Genomic DNA, 23,429 nt, shown 5'->3' with positions numbered 1-23,429 from the left:
GCCCCTCTAGTGGAAGCAGGGCCACATACAGCCTTGGGTTATCGTCTGTATTGACCTGCCACTACACAGGGATGGGGTGAGACACTTTGCCAGTGGGATTCACAGCTAGGGAAGGGTGTACTAGTGGTTAGACCCTTCAGCCCCATCCCTCCAGCCCCTCCCTGTGCCCTTCTGCTCCTATCCCTCCCTCTCCAGCTCCTGCCCCCACACCCTTATGCTCCTGCCCATGTTCATCCTTCCCCCACTCCTATCCTCTACCTTTGCACAACTCATCTCCCCTCATCTTCTGTTTCATTCTGCTCCTGTCCCTCTCCCCTCCTGCTCCTATCCTTCCACCCTCCGTCCTCAGTACAACTCTTCCCCCTCCTTCTGTTCGTCACCCATCTGCTCTTGAGTTAGGCAGCTTCCTGCTTAGGCACTAGCAGGGAAAGCATAGACAGCCCTGTCTCCTGGCCTCACAGCAGCCAAGAGGAGCAATTACAGGAAAGTCCTGCTTAGCCCCTACAACCCTGGGCTCAAGCATATTTAACGCAGGCATAGTTAGGCAGTTAAATTGGCCAAAGATACCAACAAGTCTCTAAGGATGTGTGAACTCATTTTTCAGAAGCTCTAATCTAGACAAGTTTTCCTTCAAACAGCAAAAGACACATCCCTGACACTAGTGTGACCTCCCCACCAAGTCAAAGCTCAAGTCCCTGCTCCAAAGCACAGAGGTACAAGAGCTTTTCAATGAGACAGTAGTAAGTCACAGCAGCAGAAATAGGTGCAAGAGTGGGCAAGCAGGGGCACGTCTTCCCCTCCCTCCCCCCAAATCAGCAGGGGCACAGAAATCCTCGAGGGCAGGGAGATCCAGCTCCTCCAGCTGCCAGGAAAGAGCAAGCTCCACCAGCCCTCGGACCACAGGTGAAGGTGGCAGAGCCAGCTCCTCCGGCCCTGGGGTGGGGGGCAGAGCCAGCTCCTCCAGCCCTGGGGGGCACAGAAAGTGCCCCTCCAAAAGCAGGCAAATTTTTATTCCTCTACACACCCCTGCACAGGAGATTTTTAGTTTCAAGCATGGGCAAAGCAGTGTATTTTCTCCTAATCATTCTCTGAAACAACTGAACAATTTTATCTGAAACTTTCCAAAAGTATTCAGCCTGTGGCAGAAACCCGACATGGAAAATTTCACCCTAACAGTTACAGTCTGGCAAAGTTATAAGCAACTGAAGAAAGGGTCTTAATCATGACACAATCTTAATTGAGGTGGTACAGCCTGCACCACATATGATGCATCCTAGCTATCAACACTTTACTTATAATTCCTAACACGACAAAGATTAAATTCTACACTATATCTTGGAATGAGAAAGGGCCAATAAAAGTAACACTAGAAACCCCTTACATTTAAAGTTTTGGCATTCCATTATAGCTTTATTACAAGAAAAGTCTTTCAGATATTGAACAGTTTGCAGAGTTGTCCAGGACTCATCATATAATTAGAATTTAAGAACCTTATCAAAACAGGCATGTCTGCAGAAAGAATGGAGCTTGTTTTTCATTTTAAATGAACTGGAAGCTATACAGGCAATTGGATTTAGTGTATCGGAACACAGGAATTGCCATACTGGTTCAGAGCTGCAGATCATCTAGTCTGGTGTCCTGTTTCCAACAGTGATCAGCACCAAATTCTTCTGAGGAAGGTTCAATACACCCCACAGCAGACAGCTGTGGAATAACCTGACCCCCTTTTTAGCTCACCTCCTAATCTTCAATAACTGAAATTAGCCTAAACCAGTGGTTCTCAATCTGTTTTCCATTGTGGGCAATATATACAGCTCTCTCTGTATCATATGGGCCGCATTCACACAATAGATGTATTACCTGTATGGCTCCAAGGATGGCACATGGGCTGCAGCTGTGTGCTGACTGGGCTGCAAATGGCCTGTGGGTTGAGAACCACTGGCCTAAACCCTCTGAAGCATTAGATCTTCTCTCCCTAATACTCTTCATTTATCATTAATTATTGTAACTTTTGATATTTTTGCTATCCATATAAAACATTCAATCTTTTTTAGAATCTTGCTAAGTTTTTAGCTGCAACATTTCTGTGGCAATGAGTTTCACATTAATTTTAGTTATATATTGTGTGGGGAAAAAAAACTATTTTCTTTTATTGGTTTTAAATTTGTTTCATTGAACATCCCTTTTTTCATGTTATGAGACAAGGAAGAATCGATACTCCCAATCTACCTTTCTCTACACCAATTATTTTATATGCCTTTATCATCTCCCCTCTTATTCATTTCCTTTCTAAGATACAGAATTTCAATCTTTTCAGTCTCTCTTCACAAGAGAGTTTTTCCATACCTGTGATCATTTGTAACCCCTTGTCAGAACCCTTACTAACTTTACAATCTCGTTTTTATGATAGGGTGCCCAATACAGCACATAGTATTCTAGGTGAGGCTACACCACTGATTTATATAAAACAACATTCTCCATCCCATTCCTTATACAGCCTTGCATCTTGCTTTATTATTATTATTATTTTGGAGGGTGCAGATATACTGTCTACAGTGATGTCCATGTCCCCTTCCTCAGTTGATTCAGTTAACACAGACTCTCCTAAGTTATGTGAATAGTTTCATTTTTTGTCTCCAATGTGCATTACTTTGTATTTATCAACAATGAACTTCATTTGCCATCATCTACCTTAGGGCTTGGCAAGTATAAAGTTCTACTGTCAAGACTTTAAAAAACTATTGCCCCAATTCAGCCCTGATAGTAAAACTTCTTTAATGTAGCAGACAAAAACATAAGATCCAATGACTGAAGGTTGAAGATAAACAAATTCAGTCTAGAAACAAGGCACAAATTTTTAATAATTAGGGTAATTAGAGTTCAGCTAAGGATGCAGTGGATTCTCCATCACTTGAAGACTTTAAACATTTTTCTAAAAGATATACTTGAGCTCAACAACAAGTTATGGGCTTCCATGCAGAAATCACCTGGTGAAATTCTGTGGACTTTTTTTATACAGGAAGTGACACTAGTCTTAATGGTTCCATCTAGCCTTAAAATCTATTAAGACACTTATAAATAGTAACCATGTGCCTAACATTAAGTCAAGTTAGGCAAGTGTTTAAGTAACTTGCTGAACTGGGGCCAGAGTGCCCAGTTTAGCCTCTTATTCAGAAATGTAATGATTTCAAGAATGTTGAGGGGACAAACAAGGTAGATAAAGTGAGTGGCTGTGGAGCTCATGATTATCATTTCACTATATGAAAAGAATAGAAGCCATCACATATCTTCAGAGATCACCAGCTGCTCAAACAGCTAAAATAACCCTGTTGCTGGGAGAACAGTGCTAGGCATTCAAGATTTGAAACAATGTTTTCTTTTGAAACAGACTTCAATACATTCTCACACAGCAAACAGATAAAATCTAGTAGCGTTAATAAAATCTAAAAACAGCAGTTGAAGACTCTAGGATTAGATGGTCTACATACAGCTTAGTGCAAGAACATACAACCCAGTGCAAGAACTTAATTCTAATAATGCACATACATGTGAATTTACAGTCACAATTAGGACAATTCTTAGGTGAAATGCAAAGTTTTCATATCACTGAAAGCACTATGACCATGGGCTACGCTACTAAATGTAGAGCCTATAAAGTTTCAGATATTAACTGATCAAGAGATTACATTCCATTTTGCTGAATCAGGTGAAGACAAGCCACTTTTATAAAGTTAGTCTGGCCTCAGCTTCATAACAAAAATGCTTAACTTTCTGTAGTTTTTTCCCCTTAATAAGGGTCACCCCTCCTTAGCTAAGCCAAAGAACCTGTGCCAGAATCAAGAGGTACAATACATTGTTTACACTGGAAACTTCACCTTTACAGAATTAGACCCTTAGGACTACAAATTCTTGGAGTAGGCACAGTCTTTTTTAAACTCTGTAAGAGCATTATATGTATGTTTAGATACTAATATAACTGTATAATCCTGCAATTCTCTACAAATTCCAATGAAAATCCAAACCAAAAATAAAACTATAGGTAAATAGGAGCAAAAAGATTTTAAAAGATGCACTATATGCAGATAAACTGGAAATCTAAATAGCTACCATGTTACATAATTCTAAACAATTCCATTTTGACACAAAAACACAACAATGAAGTACCCATCACAGTACCTCATTAGAAAATATTATAGGCCCCTTAGTGAGAAAGAGTACTAGCTATATGTATGCAATTACCTTCATGTAACACCTACAATAACTTTAGCCATCTTCCGTCTAGTTGTCTGACCTCTTGATTTCATCTCTATCAAGAAAATGGCTATTCACTGTATTATTGCTAATCATCCTCAAGCACCGGAAAAGCAATCTGATCTCTCTTCAGTGAAAAGAAAATATACCTGAATAAATAGCAGCTACAATAAAGGCTTATCAATTTGGCACCTACTGAAAACACCACTTGAACAGTGTAACCCAGCTGAAAGTTTTCCAGCTCCTTGTCGCTAGTTCTCAAATCCACATTTCCTGTTGTTTTCACCATTATGGTCTTAATGACCACACACTGTCCATAAATAACTGCCAAAGATAATCCCCAAGATGAGCCATCTAGACAGCACATGTATGACAAATTTACTAGCTCTATAGATGGATTGCTTTTTTAAAAAGCAAACTGAGTATTAAGGACAATTCTGCATGCATATAAATGGTAGATGATGATGCATTGAAGACACCACAACACTAGAAACTGAACTTTTTAAAATGATTTTATGTAGTTTTCTTCACCCCAACGTTTAAAAAACACGATCTTCTCCCGATGAAAAATCTTATTAGATCTTCATTAAGTGATTCAAGTTCAGTGTTAGACAAGAAGACCACTTCCAGCTCTATGCCAGCACAAAAGGGAGGTGAAAGGTCAGCTACAACAGCTGAAAGCAGCCAAGGGGGGGGAGGGATAGCTCAGTGGTTTGAGCATTGGCCTGCTAAACCCAGGGTTGTGAGTTCAATCCTTGAGGGGGCCACCTAGGGATCTGGGGCAAAATCAGTACTTGGTCCTGCTAGTGAAGGCAGGGGGCTGGACTTGATGACCTTTCAAGGTCCCTTCCAGTTCTAGGAGATAGATAGGAAGCCACCACTTCACTGGTGCTGCAGGCACACTGGGAGTCAGCAAATGGTCATGAATAGGGCAGCTTGGCAGAAGTGCCAACTTTGTCCATCCCCCAGGCCAGTGGTTTTCAAACTTTTTTTCTGGCAACCCAATTGAAGAAAATTCTTAATGCCCGTGACCCAACGGAACTGGAGATGAGGGGTTTGGGGTGTGGGAGAGGCTCCGGGTTTGGGAGGGGGCTCAGGGCTGGGGCAGGGGCACGGGTTACCTCGGGTGACTCCTGTTCAGTGGCACTGCAGGGGTGCTAAGCTAGGCTTCCTACCTATCCTGGCACCATGGACCACGCTGCACCCTGGAAGCGGCCAGCAGCAGGTCCGGCTAGTAGGTGGAGGCGTGCAAGCGGCTGTGTGGCTCTCACCCGCAGGTACAGAAATCCCCCTCCCCCCCAGCTCCCATTGGCTGGTTCCCGGCCAATGGGAGTGCAGAGCCAGTGCTCAGGGTAGGAGCAGCGCGCACAGTCCCGGGGCCCCCCTGCCTAGGAGCCGGACCTGCTGCTGGCCACTTCCAGGGCGCAGCACGGTGTCAGAAAAGGTAGGAACTAGCCTGCCTTAGCCGGGCAGCACCGCCAACAAGACTTTTACCCACCGCAACCCAGTGCCTTCCATTCTGTGACCCAGTACTGGGTCACAACCTGCAGTTTGAAAACTACTGCCCTAAGTAGTCTCTACCTTTATACACTGAATGTCTTTTCTACATTTCTTACAAATTGAGCAAATTTAATCTGGAGGTACTGAAGCCAATATAGAAACCCATAACTTTTTTTTTTTTTTTTTTTTTTTTTTAAAAACCAATCATTGAGTAGAAATGTACTTCAAACTTGTCCAGTTTTGACTCTTCATATTCTACTGCCTTCCATTTCTAACTGGAATAGAGTTAAAAGCCTCCATTATCATCCCTGTCAATACATTTATAAATTTCCAGAAAGGAAATGGTAGGTTAGTAATTTAATACTCTTTTAAAATATTACTACTACTAGAGGCTATGCTGATTAATAAGCAACAAGAGTTAACACATTTTTAAATTCACATTTATGACTTACAAACCTAAAACTTTATAGAACAAAAGTTCACCATTTTACAATTGTGTAAAATATTCACTAATCTAAGATTAAACTCCAAACCCCAAATAGTTACTACTTCACTATACACATACTGTACCTGACTGCTACCATGACCAAAGGGAGTGCTGGATAAATTGGTAGTAACATTATGGAGAATAATTTCACCACTCATAGATCCAGAAGCAATATAGCAATCATTCCAATTAAATGTTACACAAGTTACTTCATCTTTATGATCCTGAAAGAGAAACAAACAAACTAAAACAGAGTGCTGAAGAACGTTGTAGCAGAAGACAAAATGTTTTTTCCATGCTATTATACAAATACTTCAGCTTCAGGCTTTTGTTTTGCCTCTTCTGTAACAAAGATGACTTTTTGCAAAATTATTTCAGGTTTAACTTGGGCACCCAAACAACTTGGATTTTCATGCTGATGTAACAAAAACTGGGAACCTTGATTTACCCGACACCGGATTAGATTTTTCAGAAGGTTCTTTTATAAAACCCAACATGTTCTTCATTAGAGTATCAACAGTATGTTAATTATATAATGTAAAGATCTCTAGCACACATAAATATCGAAGTAAAATCTTTCAGGGACAACTGCCAGTTTAACAGAGTTATATTAAGAGCAGTCTACTTTTGCTAGATTTCCCCCTTCAGTAGCTTTACTGTTATTGAACATATTTGCTCAACAGCTCTCTCTTTGGTAGTGAAGGCATCATCATGTCTTTGTACATTAAACTAAAGTGTCCAGGTATATTCCCAGCCCAAAAAGTACACGTTTGAAACATGTATCCATTACCTGTAAAGAAAAACTTTTTACAATACTGCAGATATAGAAGTCTGAAAGTCAGGAAAAATCATAGTTAAGGTTCACAGCTATAGCGGTACATTTTTAAAGGGCTTGGTGGATGCATGACTGGCACTGATATGGGATTAGAGTTAAGGATGCAGCAGAACCTTAACTATGATTTAAAAATCAGGCAAAACTTTCCCTGATTTTAATTAAGAAAAGCCATGACGATCTTAATACCATGTGTCTGAATTTAATTTTATAGCGGATAATAAAAAGCTATTAATATTCCTAATATGAGGAACCTCCCCCCCTCCAGAATTTAAGATTATATCATAGATTGTGTCTTTTATTTTATCTTGGCTTCCCATTTGCAAGACCCAAGCCAAAGTTACTTCAAAAATTACGTTCACAGATTTAAGATACGTCTGCCTGGACAGACTTTATGATGCATGCAGACTATCCTGAAGACTCAAAGGTTTTCAAGAAAAGTGCAGACTTTAGACTCTACAGATATTATAAAGCCCTTAGCAAGTGACAGCAGCAGTCACCCATACAGCCTTTTTCCTTGTCAACCTCCACTGCACCGAGGCTCTAGTTGCAAACAAAAGTACAGTTAAATAAAACAAATTTGAAGTTAGTAGAATGAGGTTTTTTTGAGCAGTGGTTTTTATTTAATTCCACAAAATAAAAACTCATTTTCAAACATTCATAATGTCAAAACATCTCAGTTGATTAACCTGACCCCCCTTTTTGGGGGGGGGGGGCGGGGGGGACAGTGGAGGGGGTAGGAAAAGGGAAGGCAAGTTTGGTAAAAAAAACAAACAAGTTACATCCTTAATTATGGAGTTCATACTTCTGCAGCTCCATAAGATGTCATGGAAATAAATGAGACTAGCACAGGGTTTTTTTTGCATTATGGCTTCACTGTAGGATTGAGAATCCAAAATGGACTGGTAACGGGGGTGGGGGTGGAAAATGACCTCGCTCTAACACATACTTTTTCTCATTAAGATGCCAAACCTGACAACACACTTTCATACATGCTTAAAGTTAAGCACATATTGGAAGTTATGTATGTCCTTTTGTATTTGCAGGATCAAGGCTGTAATAAGGCAGGAATAATAGAAAGTGCAGTTCTTGAAATGATTTGTTTTAGGACTTGGCTATTTGCCAGTTTCTTCCAATATGAAAAACCCACTTAAAACATTTTGAAATCACAAAGTTTGTTATTCCGACCTTGATCTTGCAGAGACTTACACATGTGCTTAACTTTAGGCCCTATGAGTAGCGTCCCTGATTTCAACAGAGCTGCTTATAGAGCATGAAATTAAGCATGAGAGAGTCTTCGCAGGATCAGGGTGGTAAATTGTAGCTTGTTTGCTAGCAAGATGGTCAACAAAAGCTAGAAAATATGGGATCTACTTTTTTTTTCCCTGTTAACTATCAGAGCCAAAAGAAAAAATAGTTACCTTAAGGCATCGATGAAGTCTTCTAGACTTTAAATCCCAGATTTTAACAGTGTTATCAAGGCCTCCACTGACAATATGCATAGAACTGGAATTTAAGCTCACACACGTCTGTTTTGCCTGGTAAGAAAATAGGCATAAGAAATGTTTATTATTGCAGACATTTTTATATATATATATATATAGTGTGTGTGTATCTCATGTAAATACTCAAGAGCTTAATCTTTATCAATACAAAGAACAGTCCCACTGACTTCAATGAAACTACTGGTGCACCCAATGATTACTTATATATTATATGTGATTACTTTTACTTATATATGTTAATTAACAAATATTAAACTTATCATATGGCCTCAAACCTCTCACTCCACCTTTTCCCCCTTCCCATTTATGTTGCCACCACCTTGGTTTCCTTTATTTCAATATGCATTTTCCCTATACAGTATAGCTCCCAGAAGTGATGCCATACCCCTCTAGTCTCTCACAATAGCTACTGTGCACAAATCGGGTAAGACTTTCTTAAACAAATTCCTTTAAAAGACACTGCAAAGCTGTCTAGGTCTTCAAGGTCATATTCTTTAAACATTATAGAGAATATTATAGTAGTAAGCCTTCCAATTCCACAAAGTGCTTCTTTTTTAAAATAATCACTGCAGCACTGAATTGGGGGGGGGGTCGCCACTCTTAATGACACACCTACACTGAAGACAGAAATGTATTATTATTATTATTCAAGATTCACTTTGAAGTTTTTGGGTCTGGGAACACTAAGAAGAGTCCATTTATTTTCCATCAGACTCATTCTAATCATTGGCATCAAGGAGTTAAAAATAGCTATGCTGTATTTGGATGTCTAAAAAACAGACATTTTCACTGTTATTTCACCAGTATTCCTCCAAATAAGTAATAGCCCAGCCTTTATACACTTCTGAACCATTATTTTAGTTTTCCATCAGGATTTAGTAAGGTTTTTGATGCTGTCTTGTATGACCATCTCATAAACAAACTAGGAAAATACAATTGGGGCAGGGAAACTTTTTGGCCTGAGAGCCACATCGGGTTTCTGAAGTTGTATGGAGGGCCGGTTAGGAGAGGCTGTACCTCCACAAACAGCCAGGCATGGCCCAGCTCCCCCCCACCCGCTTCTTGCCTCCTGACGGCTCCCCCGGGACTCCTGCCCCATCCACCCCTCCCCACGCTCTCTGTCCCCAGCCCCTGGACACCCTGCCCCATCCAACCACCCCTTCTCCCTGACCGCCCCCAGACACCCCACCTCTAACTGCCCCCTGCCACCCCATCCAACCCCTTCTCTCCTTCCTGACTGCTCTCCCCCCCTCCACCCCCCCCCAAGATCCCTGCTCCCATTCAACCACCCTGTTGCCCGCCCTCTGACTGCCCCGACCCCTATCCACACCCCCGGCCCCTGACCATCCCCCAAACTCCCCTGCCCTCTATCCAACCCCCTCCTCCCCTGCTCCCTGCCCCCATACCGCGCTGCCTGGAGCACTGGTGGCTAGCGGCGTGGCTGCACCAGGACAGGCAGCCGCGCTGTGCAGCACACAGCACCGGGTCAGGCCCCAGCCCTGCAGCAGTGCTGCCCGAGGAGCTCGCTGCTCCGCTGCCCAGAGCATTGCGCCGGTGGCAGGGAGCGCTGAGGCTGCAGGGGAGGGGAACAGTGGGGGAGGGGCTGGGGGCTAGCCTCCTGGGACAGGAGCTGGACAGGACAGTCCTGCAGGCCGTAGTTTGCCTCTGATCTAGATGGAGCTACTATAAGGTGAGTGAATAACTGGGCGAAAAACCATTCCCAGAGAGTAGTTATCAGTGGTTCACAGTCAAGCTGGAAGGGCATATTGTGTGGAGTCCCGCAGTGATCAGTGATTCATCAAGGATTTAGATGATAGCCTAGACAGTACACTTATAAAGTTTGTGGACAATACCAAGCTGGGAGGTGTTGCAAGTGCTTTGGAGGATAGAATTAAAATTCAAAATGATCTGGACAAACTGGAGAAATAGTCCAAAGTAAACAGGATGAAATTCAATAAGGACAAATGCAAAGTACTCCACTTAGGAAGGAACAATCAGATGCACACATACAAAATGGGAAATGACTTCCTAGGAAGGAGTACTGCAGAAAGGGATGTGGGGGTCATAGTGGATCACAAGCGAAAAATGAGTCAACACTATAACACTGTTGCAAAAAAAAGCAAACATCTTTCTGAGATGTATTAGCAGGAGTGTTGTAATCAAGATACCAGAAGTAATTCTTCTGCTCTACTCCATACTGGTAAGGCCTCAACTGGAATACTGTGTCCAATTCTGGGTGCAACATTTCAGGAAATATGTGGACAAATTGGAGAAAGTCCAAAGGAGATCAACAAAAATGATTAAAGGTCTAGAAAACACAACCAATGAGGAAAGATTGAAAAAATTGGATGTGTTTAGTCTGGAGAAGAGAAAACTGAGGGGGGGAAATACGATAACAGTTTTCAAGTATGTAAAAGGTTGTTACAAGGACGAAGGAAATTTTTTTCTCTTTAACCTGTGAGGATAGCAATTGGCTTCATCTGCAGCAAGGACAGTTTAAGTTGGACATTAGGAAAAACTTCCCATCCAGGTAGTTAAACACTGGAATAAATTTCCTATGGTAATTGTGGAATCTTCATCATTGGAGGTTTTGAAGAACACCTGTCAGGGATTGTCTAGAGAATAATACTTAGTCCTGCCTCGATTGCAGGGGACTGGACGAGAAGACCTCTCGAGGTCCCTTCCAGTCCTATGATTACAAAAGCAACAGTAGTGCAGAACCTGATTATAACAAGTTAGCACTCCAACACAGTTTACTCAAGCAGCCATGTCAGAGTATTACTCTATAAGTGGGTCTCTCTCTCCGGCATAGTAAGTTTTATAATGTATATGGGATGGGACCTAACCCTTGTTACAAAAATCGAGTGATTTAACACACACACACACACACACACACACACACACACAAAACAGCCTATAGTCATGACAACCCAGCAAAAAATTAAGCCTCATTTTCTGCTCCTGCAACTAGGTAGCAGTTACTGACCGATACATTGTGTTGTCCCACGGAACTCGAGTTAATAAACTGGTAACAAGCTAAATACTATACATGTTGCTCAATTTTCTGATACTTGGCATTGTGTCATAACCTTAACAGTACTTAATTATAAGTGGTATCTAAATAAAGTTGTAAAAGAAGTGAGCAGAGCAGACATAATGCAAATACGAGACAGAAAAAACAAAGCCACAAGTTATACTTACCCCTTCAGCTAGTTCAAAAAGTGGAACAGGTTTACTCTTACAGCTTGAAACAACTATTTTATCACCAATGGTAGATGCAGTGACTAGAAAATTATCTGAATTGGAAGTTAAGGACCATGGAATATAGATCATGAAACTTTGTACAGCTGCTGGCAAGCAAGTGTAGGTACTACCCATTATTGTACCTGTTCAACTGTATTGGCTTAAAGTACAATACCTTGAAATGACATCGCTGCTTTGAAACATTGCTCTTTGAAGGGAGGGGGGGGGGCGTGGGGAATAAAATGATATGCTCTTGATCCTCTTTTATGGAATTTCATTAAGCAGCTGTTATGTAAATAGTTTGCCTTTTCCTGAAGTAGATTCTCCTATATGATGCCACGGCCCCCCAACCCTAACAAAAAAATAAGGCAAATTTCGGGGGGGAGGGAGAGAAAGGTATCTGGATTATTTTTGTTGGTTAAATCTCCACCCTGCTAGGCTGCCTACCCTGACAATATTTCTCTCCCATCTATCCCCACAACATTTTCCCCCTCACTTCTTTTAGGCTCCATCACAACTCTAGCTACCATTAAACAAAATTCCAAGCAATGTTTGTTACCGTTAGTAAGCCTAGAAATCTAGAGAAAACCCCTGTTCATGACAATCACTAATCCAATTCAGTGTGCTGTTCCTAGAATATAGCACAGGTTACTGTGGTTTAGTTTCCAGTGGTCTCCTTCTAGATAGGGAAACCATGCAATACTTCTAATAAAAAGTTATTTTGTGTTTAGAATTATGAAAATGAGTATTTTAGGTATCTGTTGCATACACGATAATAAGCAGAATCAGATTACAGTACAAGTACTGTGAAAGGGAGATCATTATCCCATAGTTAATTTTAATATGAAATAAGCTTTACCTAAACCTTTTGAATGACGAGAAAACTCAAACTAGAGCCCTTTTTTGGGCTTAACTAACACCAGAGTACATTAGCAACTGTTGCAGTTATCATGACCCCAATGCCAATAAGTCTTTTGTCACCCAAAGTAGCTTATTAAGGACAAAAGACACTCTGGAGCAAATAAAGATGCAAAGTTTATCTTCACTAGCTGTAGCATAACAAAACTCTTTCTAACAGCTCAGGCATACAAAATAGTAAAAACAGCCTTTGACATAAAACAGATATACAAGATGGCATTCACCACTATGCTCTTCTCTCAGAGCGTTTGCAGAGAAGATGATAGATGAATAGCAGGATAAAATACACAGGATCAAGGTGGGTGGAAATGGGAGAAGTGTAGCATCTTTTCCCCTCCATCCTACCCCAAGGAGTGCAGAGTGCCCCACTACCCAAACTTGAAATAACCAGAGTAACTATCCCTCCTGAGACATGTGTCCCACTTATAGCCATCTCCAGGGCAGTGGATATGAGGATTAGTAACTGAAGTAAACAAATACAAAACTAGTTAGCTGGATCTGTAACCCAAGAAAATTAAACCTCTCCTCTTAAAATGGTGAAGCAGCCCTCTGCCATCTGAAAAAGTGCACACATATGGCATTGGGGATGGGGGGAAAGTAATTCCCTAGTTCTGACACGGAGTTAACTCAACTTAAACTTGCACACAGAAGTAGGATTTTTGCCATGTATTATTGTTACAAACACCACCTTAGATTAAGGAACAACTTAAATATTTTTTCCAGTTTGCATTGTGTATTTGATAGCACTTGTAGACAGGCAGTCCCAAGATTTCCCTTTTTGCTTATATCTACCTTTTACATAGAAACAAAAGGACAAAAATATTATTTTTTAAAAATTAGGAAAACCTGGTTGTAAAATCCTACAAAGATTGGCAGAGGGATTCAGAGGCAGGTGTAGTAACTAAAATACTTTAGTTTTGTTTTAAATGGTCTAGAATTCAAGTTGACTATATCCCTTCAGAGCTCTGGGTTAGTATTTGCACTATATTAGTCAGTCTTTTCCTCAATCTATACTACTAAAATCCTCATCCACACCTTCGTTACTGTAACCTTCGCCTCATCTCTCTCTCACACTCAATTCAAACCTCAGGGGTTCGGGACCCAAAAGAGCCACGGTAGTGTGAATTCATGGTTTCATTTACTATAGTACTATATATTCATATTTAGACAGTATGACAGGGAAAATATTTTTTATTAAATGTGTATACATTATTCTCACAGCAAAATGACTGACCAAGTATTATTTTATCAACTACAATTGGTTAACATAATAAAAGCATCTTGATTGGTTAATAATAAAAATCACTCTGTGTTTTAATATCATGTGCTGCAAAGAGCCACAGGACACACATTACAGAGCCACTTGTGGCTCGCAGGCCTCAGTCCAAGTATCACTGATTTAAACAGTTTAGTCTCCCTTGTAATCTCATATTTTATTCCTCAACTCTAAATATTTTCTGCCTCAGCGTACAAAACCTTTGCCTAAAACTAAAAAAGCAGTTCTTCAAATCAAGACTAAATGAAAATTGACATTTACATATACTTTAATCCAGAAGTTCAATAGAGTTTTGCAGAAATGCACAGACACAGTACCAAACTGACACAGTAAAGGATATTATTATTGCCCCAACATAGTGAGTTGACTGAATGTGAAGTATGTGGGTTGAACTGCTCCACCACTGTTATAGATGAGGAGTCCCATATTTTAATATCATCTCCTGATGAAGCAAAACGGATGCTTTCCTGCATGGCTGCACCTATAGGCCTAAAAAAAAAAGCATGGGGGTGGGGGAGGGAAAAAAAAGTCAGCTCCAGTTCACTTTGTAAATTAAAGGGAAGGATTCTATCCACAGTTACTTACAAGATTTCCTTGATAAAATGACAAATTAAAGCATCAAGCTGACATTATACAAACAGTCAAAAAGACGGAATTTGTAGCCTGTGATGTTAAATCTGACTGGCTGATAACTCAACTGTTCAGGTTGAAGCACTACAAATGGTAAATTGCTGCCCTCCCCTCTCCCCAGCTGCCATTCCCATTCCCACCCACCCTCTTTTAAATGCTTAATTCTTTGAGCTCGTAACAGCTTCATTCTGAACCATGAGTATTTTCAGAGACCTGTTTTGAAAAACAGCAGATGGAGCTATTCAGGCTAAAATAAATGAATTGTTCCAGCAAGGATTGGAAGTTTGAACTGTAAGCACTCCAGTGCCTCCCCCATCCCAGATCATAAAAAGAGATGGGGGAAATCTTAATCTGTGGTTTTAATGACACAGATCATTCAAAAGAATTTGAAGTTTCTAATTTACTGTCACTACCAATGCTGTTCGGTTTTGTACTACATTCAACTTGCACAATAAAAACAGACTACTTGGTTTCACTTTTGTTTATAAAAAGTTTCCTTTTCAGCAACTTATGCAATAGCATTTTCTTTTTTGATTTTTTATAGAAACATTTCCATATGATCTTTGGTTGTTGTGCCTAAACAAACGGATACTTTAACTTGATTCAAATTATTTTAAGAAAACCCACACATGCAAAATATGGGGGGAAAAAAGTTAGACATAAGACTCAAGGCCCATGACACTTGTATTCATTTAAGAGTGCATGGCACAACAAACTAGCAACAGACGTACTCTGCCTACTTAAAATTTTCCCTGTAGTTTTAACTGAATTTCATATCCTTTTCCCCTGATTAGCCTAAACTTTGTACATTTGTAATGAAGTGTTGCTGTGTATTGTTTAACAGCTGCTGGATTTCACCCAATGGGGGCTGCGCTTCATCATAAGAGACGGAAAGTGGTGGTCTTTTTAATACCAGAGATTGTGTATATCTGTTAAGCATGCAAACTGCTATTTAGTCTTTCTAGATGGATGATGCTATAAAAGCAAGTTATTGTTCCTGTTAGTCAACGGAGATCTCAACACTTTTTGTTGTAAATGGAACAATACTTCCACAATTTGATAACTAGCATGCGTTTTCCTTCAGTTATCCCTGCCACAGCAATATTCTCTCTTGAAGAAAGAACAGGAGTACTTGTGGCATTTTAGAGACTAACAAATTTATTAGAGCATAAGCTTTCATGGGCTACAGCCCACTTCTTCAGATGCCCACAAAAGCTTATGCTCTAATACATTTGTTAGTCTCTAAGGTGCCACGAGTACTCCTGTTCTTTTTGCGGATACAGACTAACACGGCTGCTACTCTGATTATTAGATCAAGTTCCTCTTCTAATTTCTACTAGAGATGGGCCCACCTGGAACACCAGAACCAAACTCTCACAATCTGAGGGTATGTCAATGCTAAAGCACCACAGCTAGGCTGCTGCAGCTGTAGCCCCATAGTGGTGTAGATGCTTCCTACAGCCCTGGGAAGGATTTCTCCCTCAGCGCAGCCGTAGCTAGGTCCATGGAAGAAATCTTCCATTAACCTAGCTGAGTCTATCTACATCAGGGGTTAGGTCTGACAATTTTCACAGCCTCAGCGATGTAAGCAGGTTGATATAATGTTTAGCTGTAGATCAGGCCTAAATCTCAACCCAGTGGACTCAGGCCTTTCACCTTTACATAAAGTTTATGTAAAGTTAAGCCGAGTTAATGCTGAACGGGGCCAGTTTTCAAAGTCTGCAAACTCCACCCGCCGTGACATTTCAGCGACGCCCTCTACGTGCAAGTCTCGGTCCCCCACCCCGCCGGGCCTGGGGCTGGTTTCGAGCACGCCCCGGGCGAGGTCACCCGGACCATGCCGCGCGCCGCTTTGGGACGGGGACGGGGTATTTTCAGGGTTAAACTAGGCTGCAGCCCCCACCCGCTCCGGCTGCTCCCCCCGGCTCCCCATGGGGCGGCCCCGGGGCTACCAGGAACTTCGTTCGTGCTCCCCCGCCCCCTGGGGCTTTCACCTGCCGGCGAACCGATGGACGGTGCGGACCGCAGAGGGGACTGGCCAGGGGATGCCCCCGCCCGGCTCAGCGGGAGGGAGCCGCTGCCCAGGTAACAGGCACCTGGCCCGACAGCGCTCAGACCCCGCCCCGCGGCCCGTTCCAATTGGCTGGGGCACCCAGGCTCAGAGTCCTCTACAGGGTCCGACTCATGGTTCCAGCCAATGAGCCTTGCTAGCGGCAGCGGGCCCCGCGAGACACTTACCGGCGGGCGCCCGCCCACCCCCTTCTCCCCAGGCGCGGGGCGGCGACAGCGGAGTTTCCGCGCCTCTTGCAACTTAACAGCCCGTCCCAACAGCCACCGCGAGCCCCCTCCCCGCGCCGACTCCGTGTACGGCGGCCCAGAGAGGGCAAAAGGGGTAGAGCGCGTTCGCCTTCTCTTACCGCTCCGGCAGCGGGGCGGCGCCTGGCGGGATGCGGTTGTGTCTGCGCTGTGCTGTAGCGTAGTAAACTGCTCCGCGTAGTAATGTGCTACCGGTAGCGGTTATTGATAGGTACGGAGTGTCAGACACTGCTATGGTAGTGAACTGCTACCGGCTGTAGCAAATGCCTGCAGGTAGCAGTTCTTGCACTATAGTGTATGTGAAATTGCTACGGGTAGAAACGTTCTATCTGTAGCAGTTATTGATACTATAGATGGTAAGAAACAGCTTTTGTAAAAAGATGCTACTTGATTTTTACATACTTGAAAACTGTTATCATGCTTCAAGCGTCCCTCATACTCACAGGTCATGTTTTCTAGACCTTACATTTTTTTTTCTCTTCTCTGGACTTTCTCCAATTTGTCCACATCTTTCCTGAAATGTGGTGCCCAGAACTGGACACAATACTCCAGTTGAGGCCTAATCAGCGCAGAGTAGAGCGGACTGTTTTTTTGCAACAGCGTTACACTGTTCACTCATATTCAGCTTGTGGCCCACTAGCACCCCTAGATTAGGGTTACCATAGCTCATAAATAGCTCCACGGGCCCTGGCCCCGCCCATTTCCCCACCCCTAGCCCCACCCCAACTCCGCCCCTTCCCCGCCCTAACTCCGCCCCCTCCTCCCTCCCACTCCCAGCCAGGGGGAAAGGGCTGCCCCAGCGCTACCGGCTTCAGGGTTTGCCGGGCAGCCCCCAGACCCTGCGCCCCCAGCCGGCGCTTCCCCAGCGCAGCTGGAGCCCGGGAGGGGAAGCGCCCAGCCGGGGGCGCAGGGTCTGGAGGCTGCCCGGCAAACCGTGAAGCCGGTAGCGCTCGGGCTTTGGGCAGCCCCTATGCCTCCGGACCCTGCACCCCCAGCTGGGCACTTCCCCTCCCGGGCTCCGGCGGCGCAGGGTCTGGAGGCACGGGGGCTGCCCGAAGCCGGTAGCTCTCGGGCAACCCGGCTCTTAAACAGAGCCGAAGAGTCGGGGAGGAGCAGAGCCGCCATTTTCCCGGACATGTTCGGCTTTTTGGCAATTCCCCCCGGACGGGGGGTTGACTGCTGAAAAGCCGGACATGTCCGGGAAAAAGAGGACGTATGGTAACCCTACCCTAGATCCCTTTCCACAGTACTCCTTCCTAGGTTATCATTCACAAACTTTATAAGTGTACTCTCTGCCATTATCTTAATCATCGATTAAGATTTTGAATAGAAACATACCCAGAACCGATCCCTGGAGAACCCCACTCGTTATTCCCTTTCAGCCTGTGAATCACTGATAACTACTGTTGGAACTGTTTTCCAACTAGTTTTGTACCCATCTTATTTTAGCTCCATCTAGGTTGCATTTCCATTGTTTGTTTAAGGGGGAGGGATAGCTCAGTGGTTTGAGCATTGGCCTGCTGAACCCAGGGTGGTGAGGTCAATCCTTGAGGGAGCCACTTAGGGATTGGGGCAAAATCAGTACTTGGTCCTGCTAGTGAAGGCAGGGGCCTGGACTCAATGACCTTTCAAGGTCCCTTCCAGTTCTAGGAGATGGGATATCTCCATTATTTTATTTTATTTTTTTTTATGAGAAAGTCATGGGAGACAGTATCAAAAGCCTTACTAAAGGCAAGATAGACCATGTCGACCACTTCCCCCCCATCCACAAGGCTTGTTACACTGTTAAAGAAAGCTCTCAGGTTGGTTTTACATGTGAGGCTGCTTGAATTAGCTACACCAGATGGCCTTTTTTAGCAAAGTAGGACCTGTTGCTGCTGCAGGTAGCACAGTCCTACAGATAGCATTTTCACACACACAAATGTGTAAGAAACTGCAAACTGTAGGGATGTGCTACCTGTAACACTGCAATCTGATGAAGCTAATTCCTACGGGTAGCAGTTTCTCACACCAGAGGTAAGTGAGACTGCTATCTGTAGCAATTTGCAACCTGTAGATTCCTGTGACAAGTTTCAGAGCCCTTGAGGAATTTCACCATGATTTCAATAATTTCCATCCCACCATCAACCTCAGCCTAGATCAATCCACACAAGCGGTCCATTTCCTGGACACTACTGTGCTAATAAGCGATGGTCACATCAATACCACCCTATACCAGAAACCTACTGACCGCTACACTTACCTACATGCCTCCAGCTTCCATCCAGGACACACCACACGATCCATTGTCTACAGCCAAGCTCTAAGATATAACCGCATTTGCTCCAATCCCTCGGATAGAGACAAGCACCTACAAGATCTCTATCAAGCATTCTTAAAACTACAATACCCACCTGCTGAAGTGAAAAAACAGATTGACAGAGCCAGACGAGTACCCAGAAGTCACCTCCTACAAGACAGGCCCAACAAAGAAAATAACAGAACACCACTAGCTGTCACCTTCAGCCCCCAACTAAAACCTCTCCAGCGCATCATCAGAGATCTACAACCTATCCTGAAAGATGATCCTTTACTCTCACAGATCTTGGGAGACAGACCTGTCCTCGCTTACAGACAACCCCCCAACCTAAAGCAAATACTCACCAGCAACCACACATCACTGAACAAAACCACTAACCCAGGAACCTATCCTTGTAACAAACCCCGATGCCAACTCTGTCCACATATCTATTCAAGTGACATCATCATAGGACTAATCACATCAGCCATACCATCAGGGGCTCGTTCACCTGCACATCTACCAATGTGATATATGCCATCATGTGCCAGCAATGCCCCTCTGCCATGTACATTGGCCAAACCGGACAGTCTCTACGCAAAAGAATTAATGGACACAAATCTGACATCAGGAATCAAAATACTCAAAAACCAGTGGGAGAACACTTTAACCTGTCTGGTCATTCAGTGACAGACCTGCGGGTGGCTATATTACAACAGAAAAACTTCAAAAACAGACTCCAAAGAGAGACTGCAGAGCTAGAATTGATATGCAAACTAGACACAATCAACTCCGGTTTGAATAAGGACTGGGAATGGCTGAGCCATTACAAACGTTGACTCTATCTCCCCTTGTAAGTACTCTCACACTTCTTATCACACTGTCTGTACTCGGCTAGCTTGATTATCACTTCAAAAGTTTTTTTTCTCTTAATTAATTGGCCTCTCAGAGTTGGTAAGACAACTCCCACCTGTTTATGCTCTCTGTATGTGTGTATATATATCTCCTCATTATATGTTCCATTCTATATGCATCCGAAGAAGTGGGCTGTAGTCCATGAAAGCTTATGCTCTAATAAATTTGTTAGTCTCTAAGGTGCCACAAGTACTCCTGTTCTTCTTTTTGTAGATTCCTGTGGTAATCGTTATGTGTTTGTGCATTCCTTCAATAAGCCACTAACATTGTCTGGCCTCATTCAACAGAGCACATTTGAAATACAGAGACATGGTCAATATTTCTAGCCTCAGATACAAATGTTACATGCATACAGATTGGATAAATACAGTCAATAGGTCTTAAGTTTTGCAATGATACCCCACATCAGCCATCTTGCATAAAGTACATATTAGCTATGTAATATCCATATCATAAGCATATTTTCATAAAGAATATAGAGTATAATGTCACAACCCACATGTATGTTTACTAATCTGCAAATAGTAAAGGAGCTTGCACCTTTGGGTTGAAACGCTCATGACAATAGGGCAGAGCCATGCAAGCTCCATAATTCTGTGTGAGATGGCAGACAGTGAGTAGGGCCAGGCAGGTTTGTGGGTTTAAAAAAAAAGGTGTAAACATTATATATACATTTATGTATGGGATACATATAAAATTAGTGGATGGTTAACAATGCATTATAGGAAGTTGGATCCTATGGCCACAACCACCCCTGTCTGACCTGTTTGGTACCCAGCATACACTGCCAAACCAAAGCTTCCCAAAATACAGTGGGTGGATAGTGGGATATCTATTCATGGTGCACCTCACTTTGAATCTATACAAGTGCTTCTGGTGAGTACCCTGACTGCTGAGACAAGGAGTCCAGAAGGCATGCACACAAGTGACATAGTAACCGTAGTGACTCTATGCTGACATAACTTGAGTTAACCCACACTTAAAGTGTAGATATGGCCTTAAGTGTATGAAATGTTTGGGAGAGGTAACAGGAACAGTCTGAGGGTAGACTAAGATTCATTCAGGTGTTTAGGCTCAAGGCATTGGAACTGGCCTTACTGTACCCTGCAGGCTCAGGAACAAAGAGGCACATAAAAAAAATCATTTATTTATTAAAATTTCTTGACTCAAGGGTGTATAACTCATGATTTTAGAATTCTTGTGGTTGTAAAAGTATCTTGGGGTTGTAGATGTGTGTTCATTATATTTTGAAAGGCAAAACTATGAATGGGTTGAAAAAAGAATTAGATCAGTCCCTCAGGATAAGTACATTGGCTATTTAGCCAAGATAATCAGGGATACAGGCCCATGCTCTGCATGTCCCTAAACGGTACTTTGACTGCCAGATGCTGAGAGTGGACAATGGGATGGTTCACTGAGTCATTGCCTGGTCTGATCATTCCCTTAACAGTGGTTTCCCCAGAAATTGAGATTAGGAGGGGTGTTCGAATTTATAGGGGGTGTGTGTCAGGGCCAATGAGGGGTGAGACTGTGAGGGTGAAGATGGGCTGTATGGCACCATAGTAAAAACTGAAAAATGTTTCATGACCATTTTATTAGATTTAACTCATGTTTTAAAATCATCACACAAATTAAAGTTGGCTACTCAAGCCTTCTGTGAAGCACTACATTTACATCCTTCTTGGTTTCTTGTTATAATTTTGCACAACTCTGTTAATGAACTTCTTGAATGCAATGCGTTCATCTTTGGTGCCTTCTCATATGTCCGGTACTTCCATTCCTTCAATTGATATGCTCATTAGTTCATTCACATGATCAGACAGAAGGCGACTTCTTTCAGAACACAAAATTCTATTCAATGATGAAAAAGAATGCTCAACTGTAGCTGTTGTGACTGGAAGTAGCAAGAGATGAATTCCTACTTCTTTCATCCCAGGAAAGATAACACAAAGATCGGTTGAAGTCAAATCATCATTCATTCATCGTATGATATTCCACTCTGTGTTCAAATTCTCTATTCTGTCCTGATCACATGGCAGCCCCATTGCTGGTAGTGCCTCCTCACTCCACTCAACTGTTGGTGTTTTATAGGACAGGCATCTGGAAAAGCTACGTAGAGGTTGAGTAGAATCTAGAAGTCGCTGTTGTAGATTTTTAAGAATCAAGTCTGTGTACTTTTTCAGTTGTCTTAACAAACACTTCTTGTCTTCTTCACTTAAGGATTCAATATAAATGTCTTCATTAGTCAACTTCTGGATTGAAGTCTTTGCTTCTTCCAGTACTTTTTCAATGGATAGCTGTCTGATTGATCCAAATGTAGCTTCTATCACTGGACAAAGATCTGCTACTGTTGTAGCAGATGCCTGGATGGCATTGTTTAATGACCCAAGTGGTTTCAACAGTAGGCTTACGAGAGAGAGAATGGCAATAGTCTTCTCTGAACGTAATAGCAAAAGTAATCCACCAGCCTCACTACTTAGATCCATCCCCTCTTGGTAGATACTTTCCAAAGCCAGTAATAACGGCTGGAGTAATTTTAAGACAACAGCCAAGGATCGCTCATGAGAAAGCCAGTGGGTTTTCCCCGGTTGGACTAATTTGAACTTCAGTCCCAGTGTATCTTCTATATTTTCCAAGATATTCACTCTTTTTGGACTCTTGCTGAAAAAAAGAATATAATGAAGACATTAAATTTATAGCCTTTTTAATGTCTTTTGAAGATTCTGCAGCTCGTACTAGTGCTAGTTGGAGTAGATGACTTCTGCAATGTGTATAGGAGAGATTAGGGTTACACTGTTCTCTGAGCAAAGCTTGTACTCCACCATGTCTTCCAGAGAAGTTTGCAACTCCATCAAATGCACAAGCAGCCATCTGTTTGGGGTCCAATTGACAAGCATTTAACTCTTCTAAGATGTGGGTTGTCACAGATGCAGCTGATGTGTCTTCTATAACTTGGACATCTAGAAATGCATCTACTGGCCTACCCCTGACATCAAGATAACGTACACAATGACTTAATACTTGATGCCCATTTGCATCGGTGCATTCATCAGCCATGTATGCAAAATTTTTGAATGAGGTGAGAGAGTTCTTCACTTTTTCAACTGTTGAATCTTTCACTGTTGCACCACATGCTTCTAGCCAGTCAGTTGAGTTTCTTGCAGAAAGATAGTGAGCATTTGCTGGTCTTGTTCGGAACCAGTGTTCAAGGATGAACAAGTGACAATGCACTTAATACTGGCCTCCAGTTTGTAGTGTGTGGTATCTCTTGCTTAAAT

The 23,429-nt window shown here is 42.5% G+C and overlaps 1 protein-coding gene across 1 annotated transcript in view; it reads right to left on the bottom strand.

The window, feature by feature from the left end:
* The window catches only part of NEDD1 (NEDD1 gamma-tubulin ring complex targeting factor), a 58,249-nt gene extending 41,516 nt beyond the window's left edge, over positions 1–16,733 (bottom strand). The window contains exons 1-5 of the mRNA XM_054028564.1: positions 16,637–16,733; positions 14,341–14,501; positions 11,777–11,871; positions 8,492–8,608; positions 6,322–6,462 (exon numbers count right to left, since the gene is read on the bottom strand). Of these exons, the coding sequence (XP_053884539.1) occupies positions 6,322–6,462; positions 8,492–8,608; positions 11,777–11,871; positions 14,341–14,485 (498 nt within the window). The 5' untranslated portion in view covers positions 14,486–14,501; positions 16,637–16,733. The remainder of the gene's footprint in view (positions 1–6,321; positions 6,463–8,491; positions 8,609–11,776; positions 11,872–14,340; positions 14,502–16,636) is intronic.
* Positions 16,734–23,429: the final 6,696 nt, after the last annotated feature.

This window comes from Malaclemys terrapin, chromosome 1, assembly GCF_027887155.1.
Source record: "Malaclemys terrapin pileata isolate rMalTer1 chromosome 1, rMalTer1.hap1, whole genome shotgun sequence".
Taxonomy (NCBI): Eukaryota; Metazoa; Chordata; order Testudines; family Emydidae; genus Malaclemys; species Malaclemys terrapin.
The sequence above is the reverse complement of the archived record's forward strand: the minus strand, read 5'-3'. Positions and strand labels throughout refer to the sequence as shown.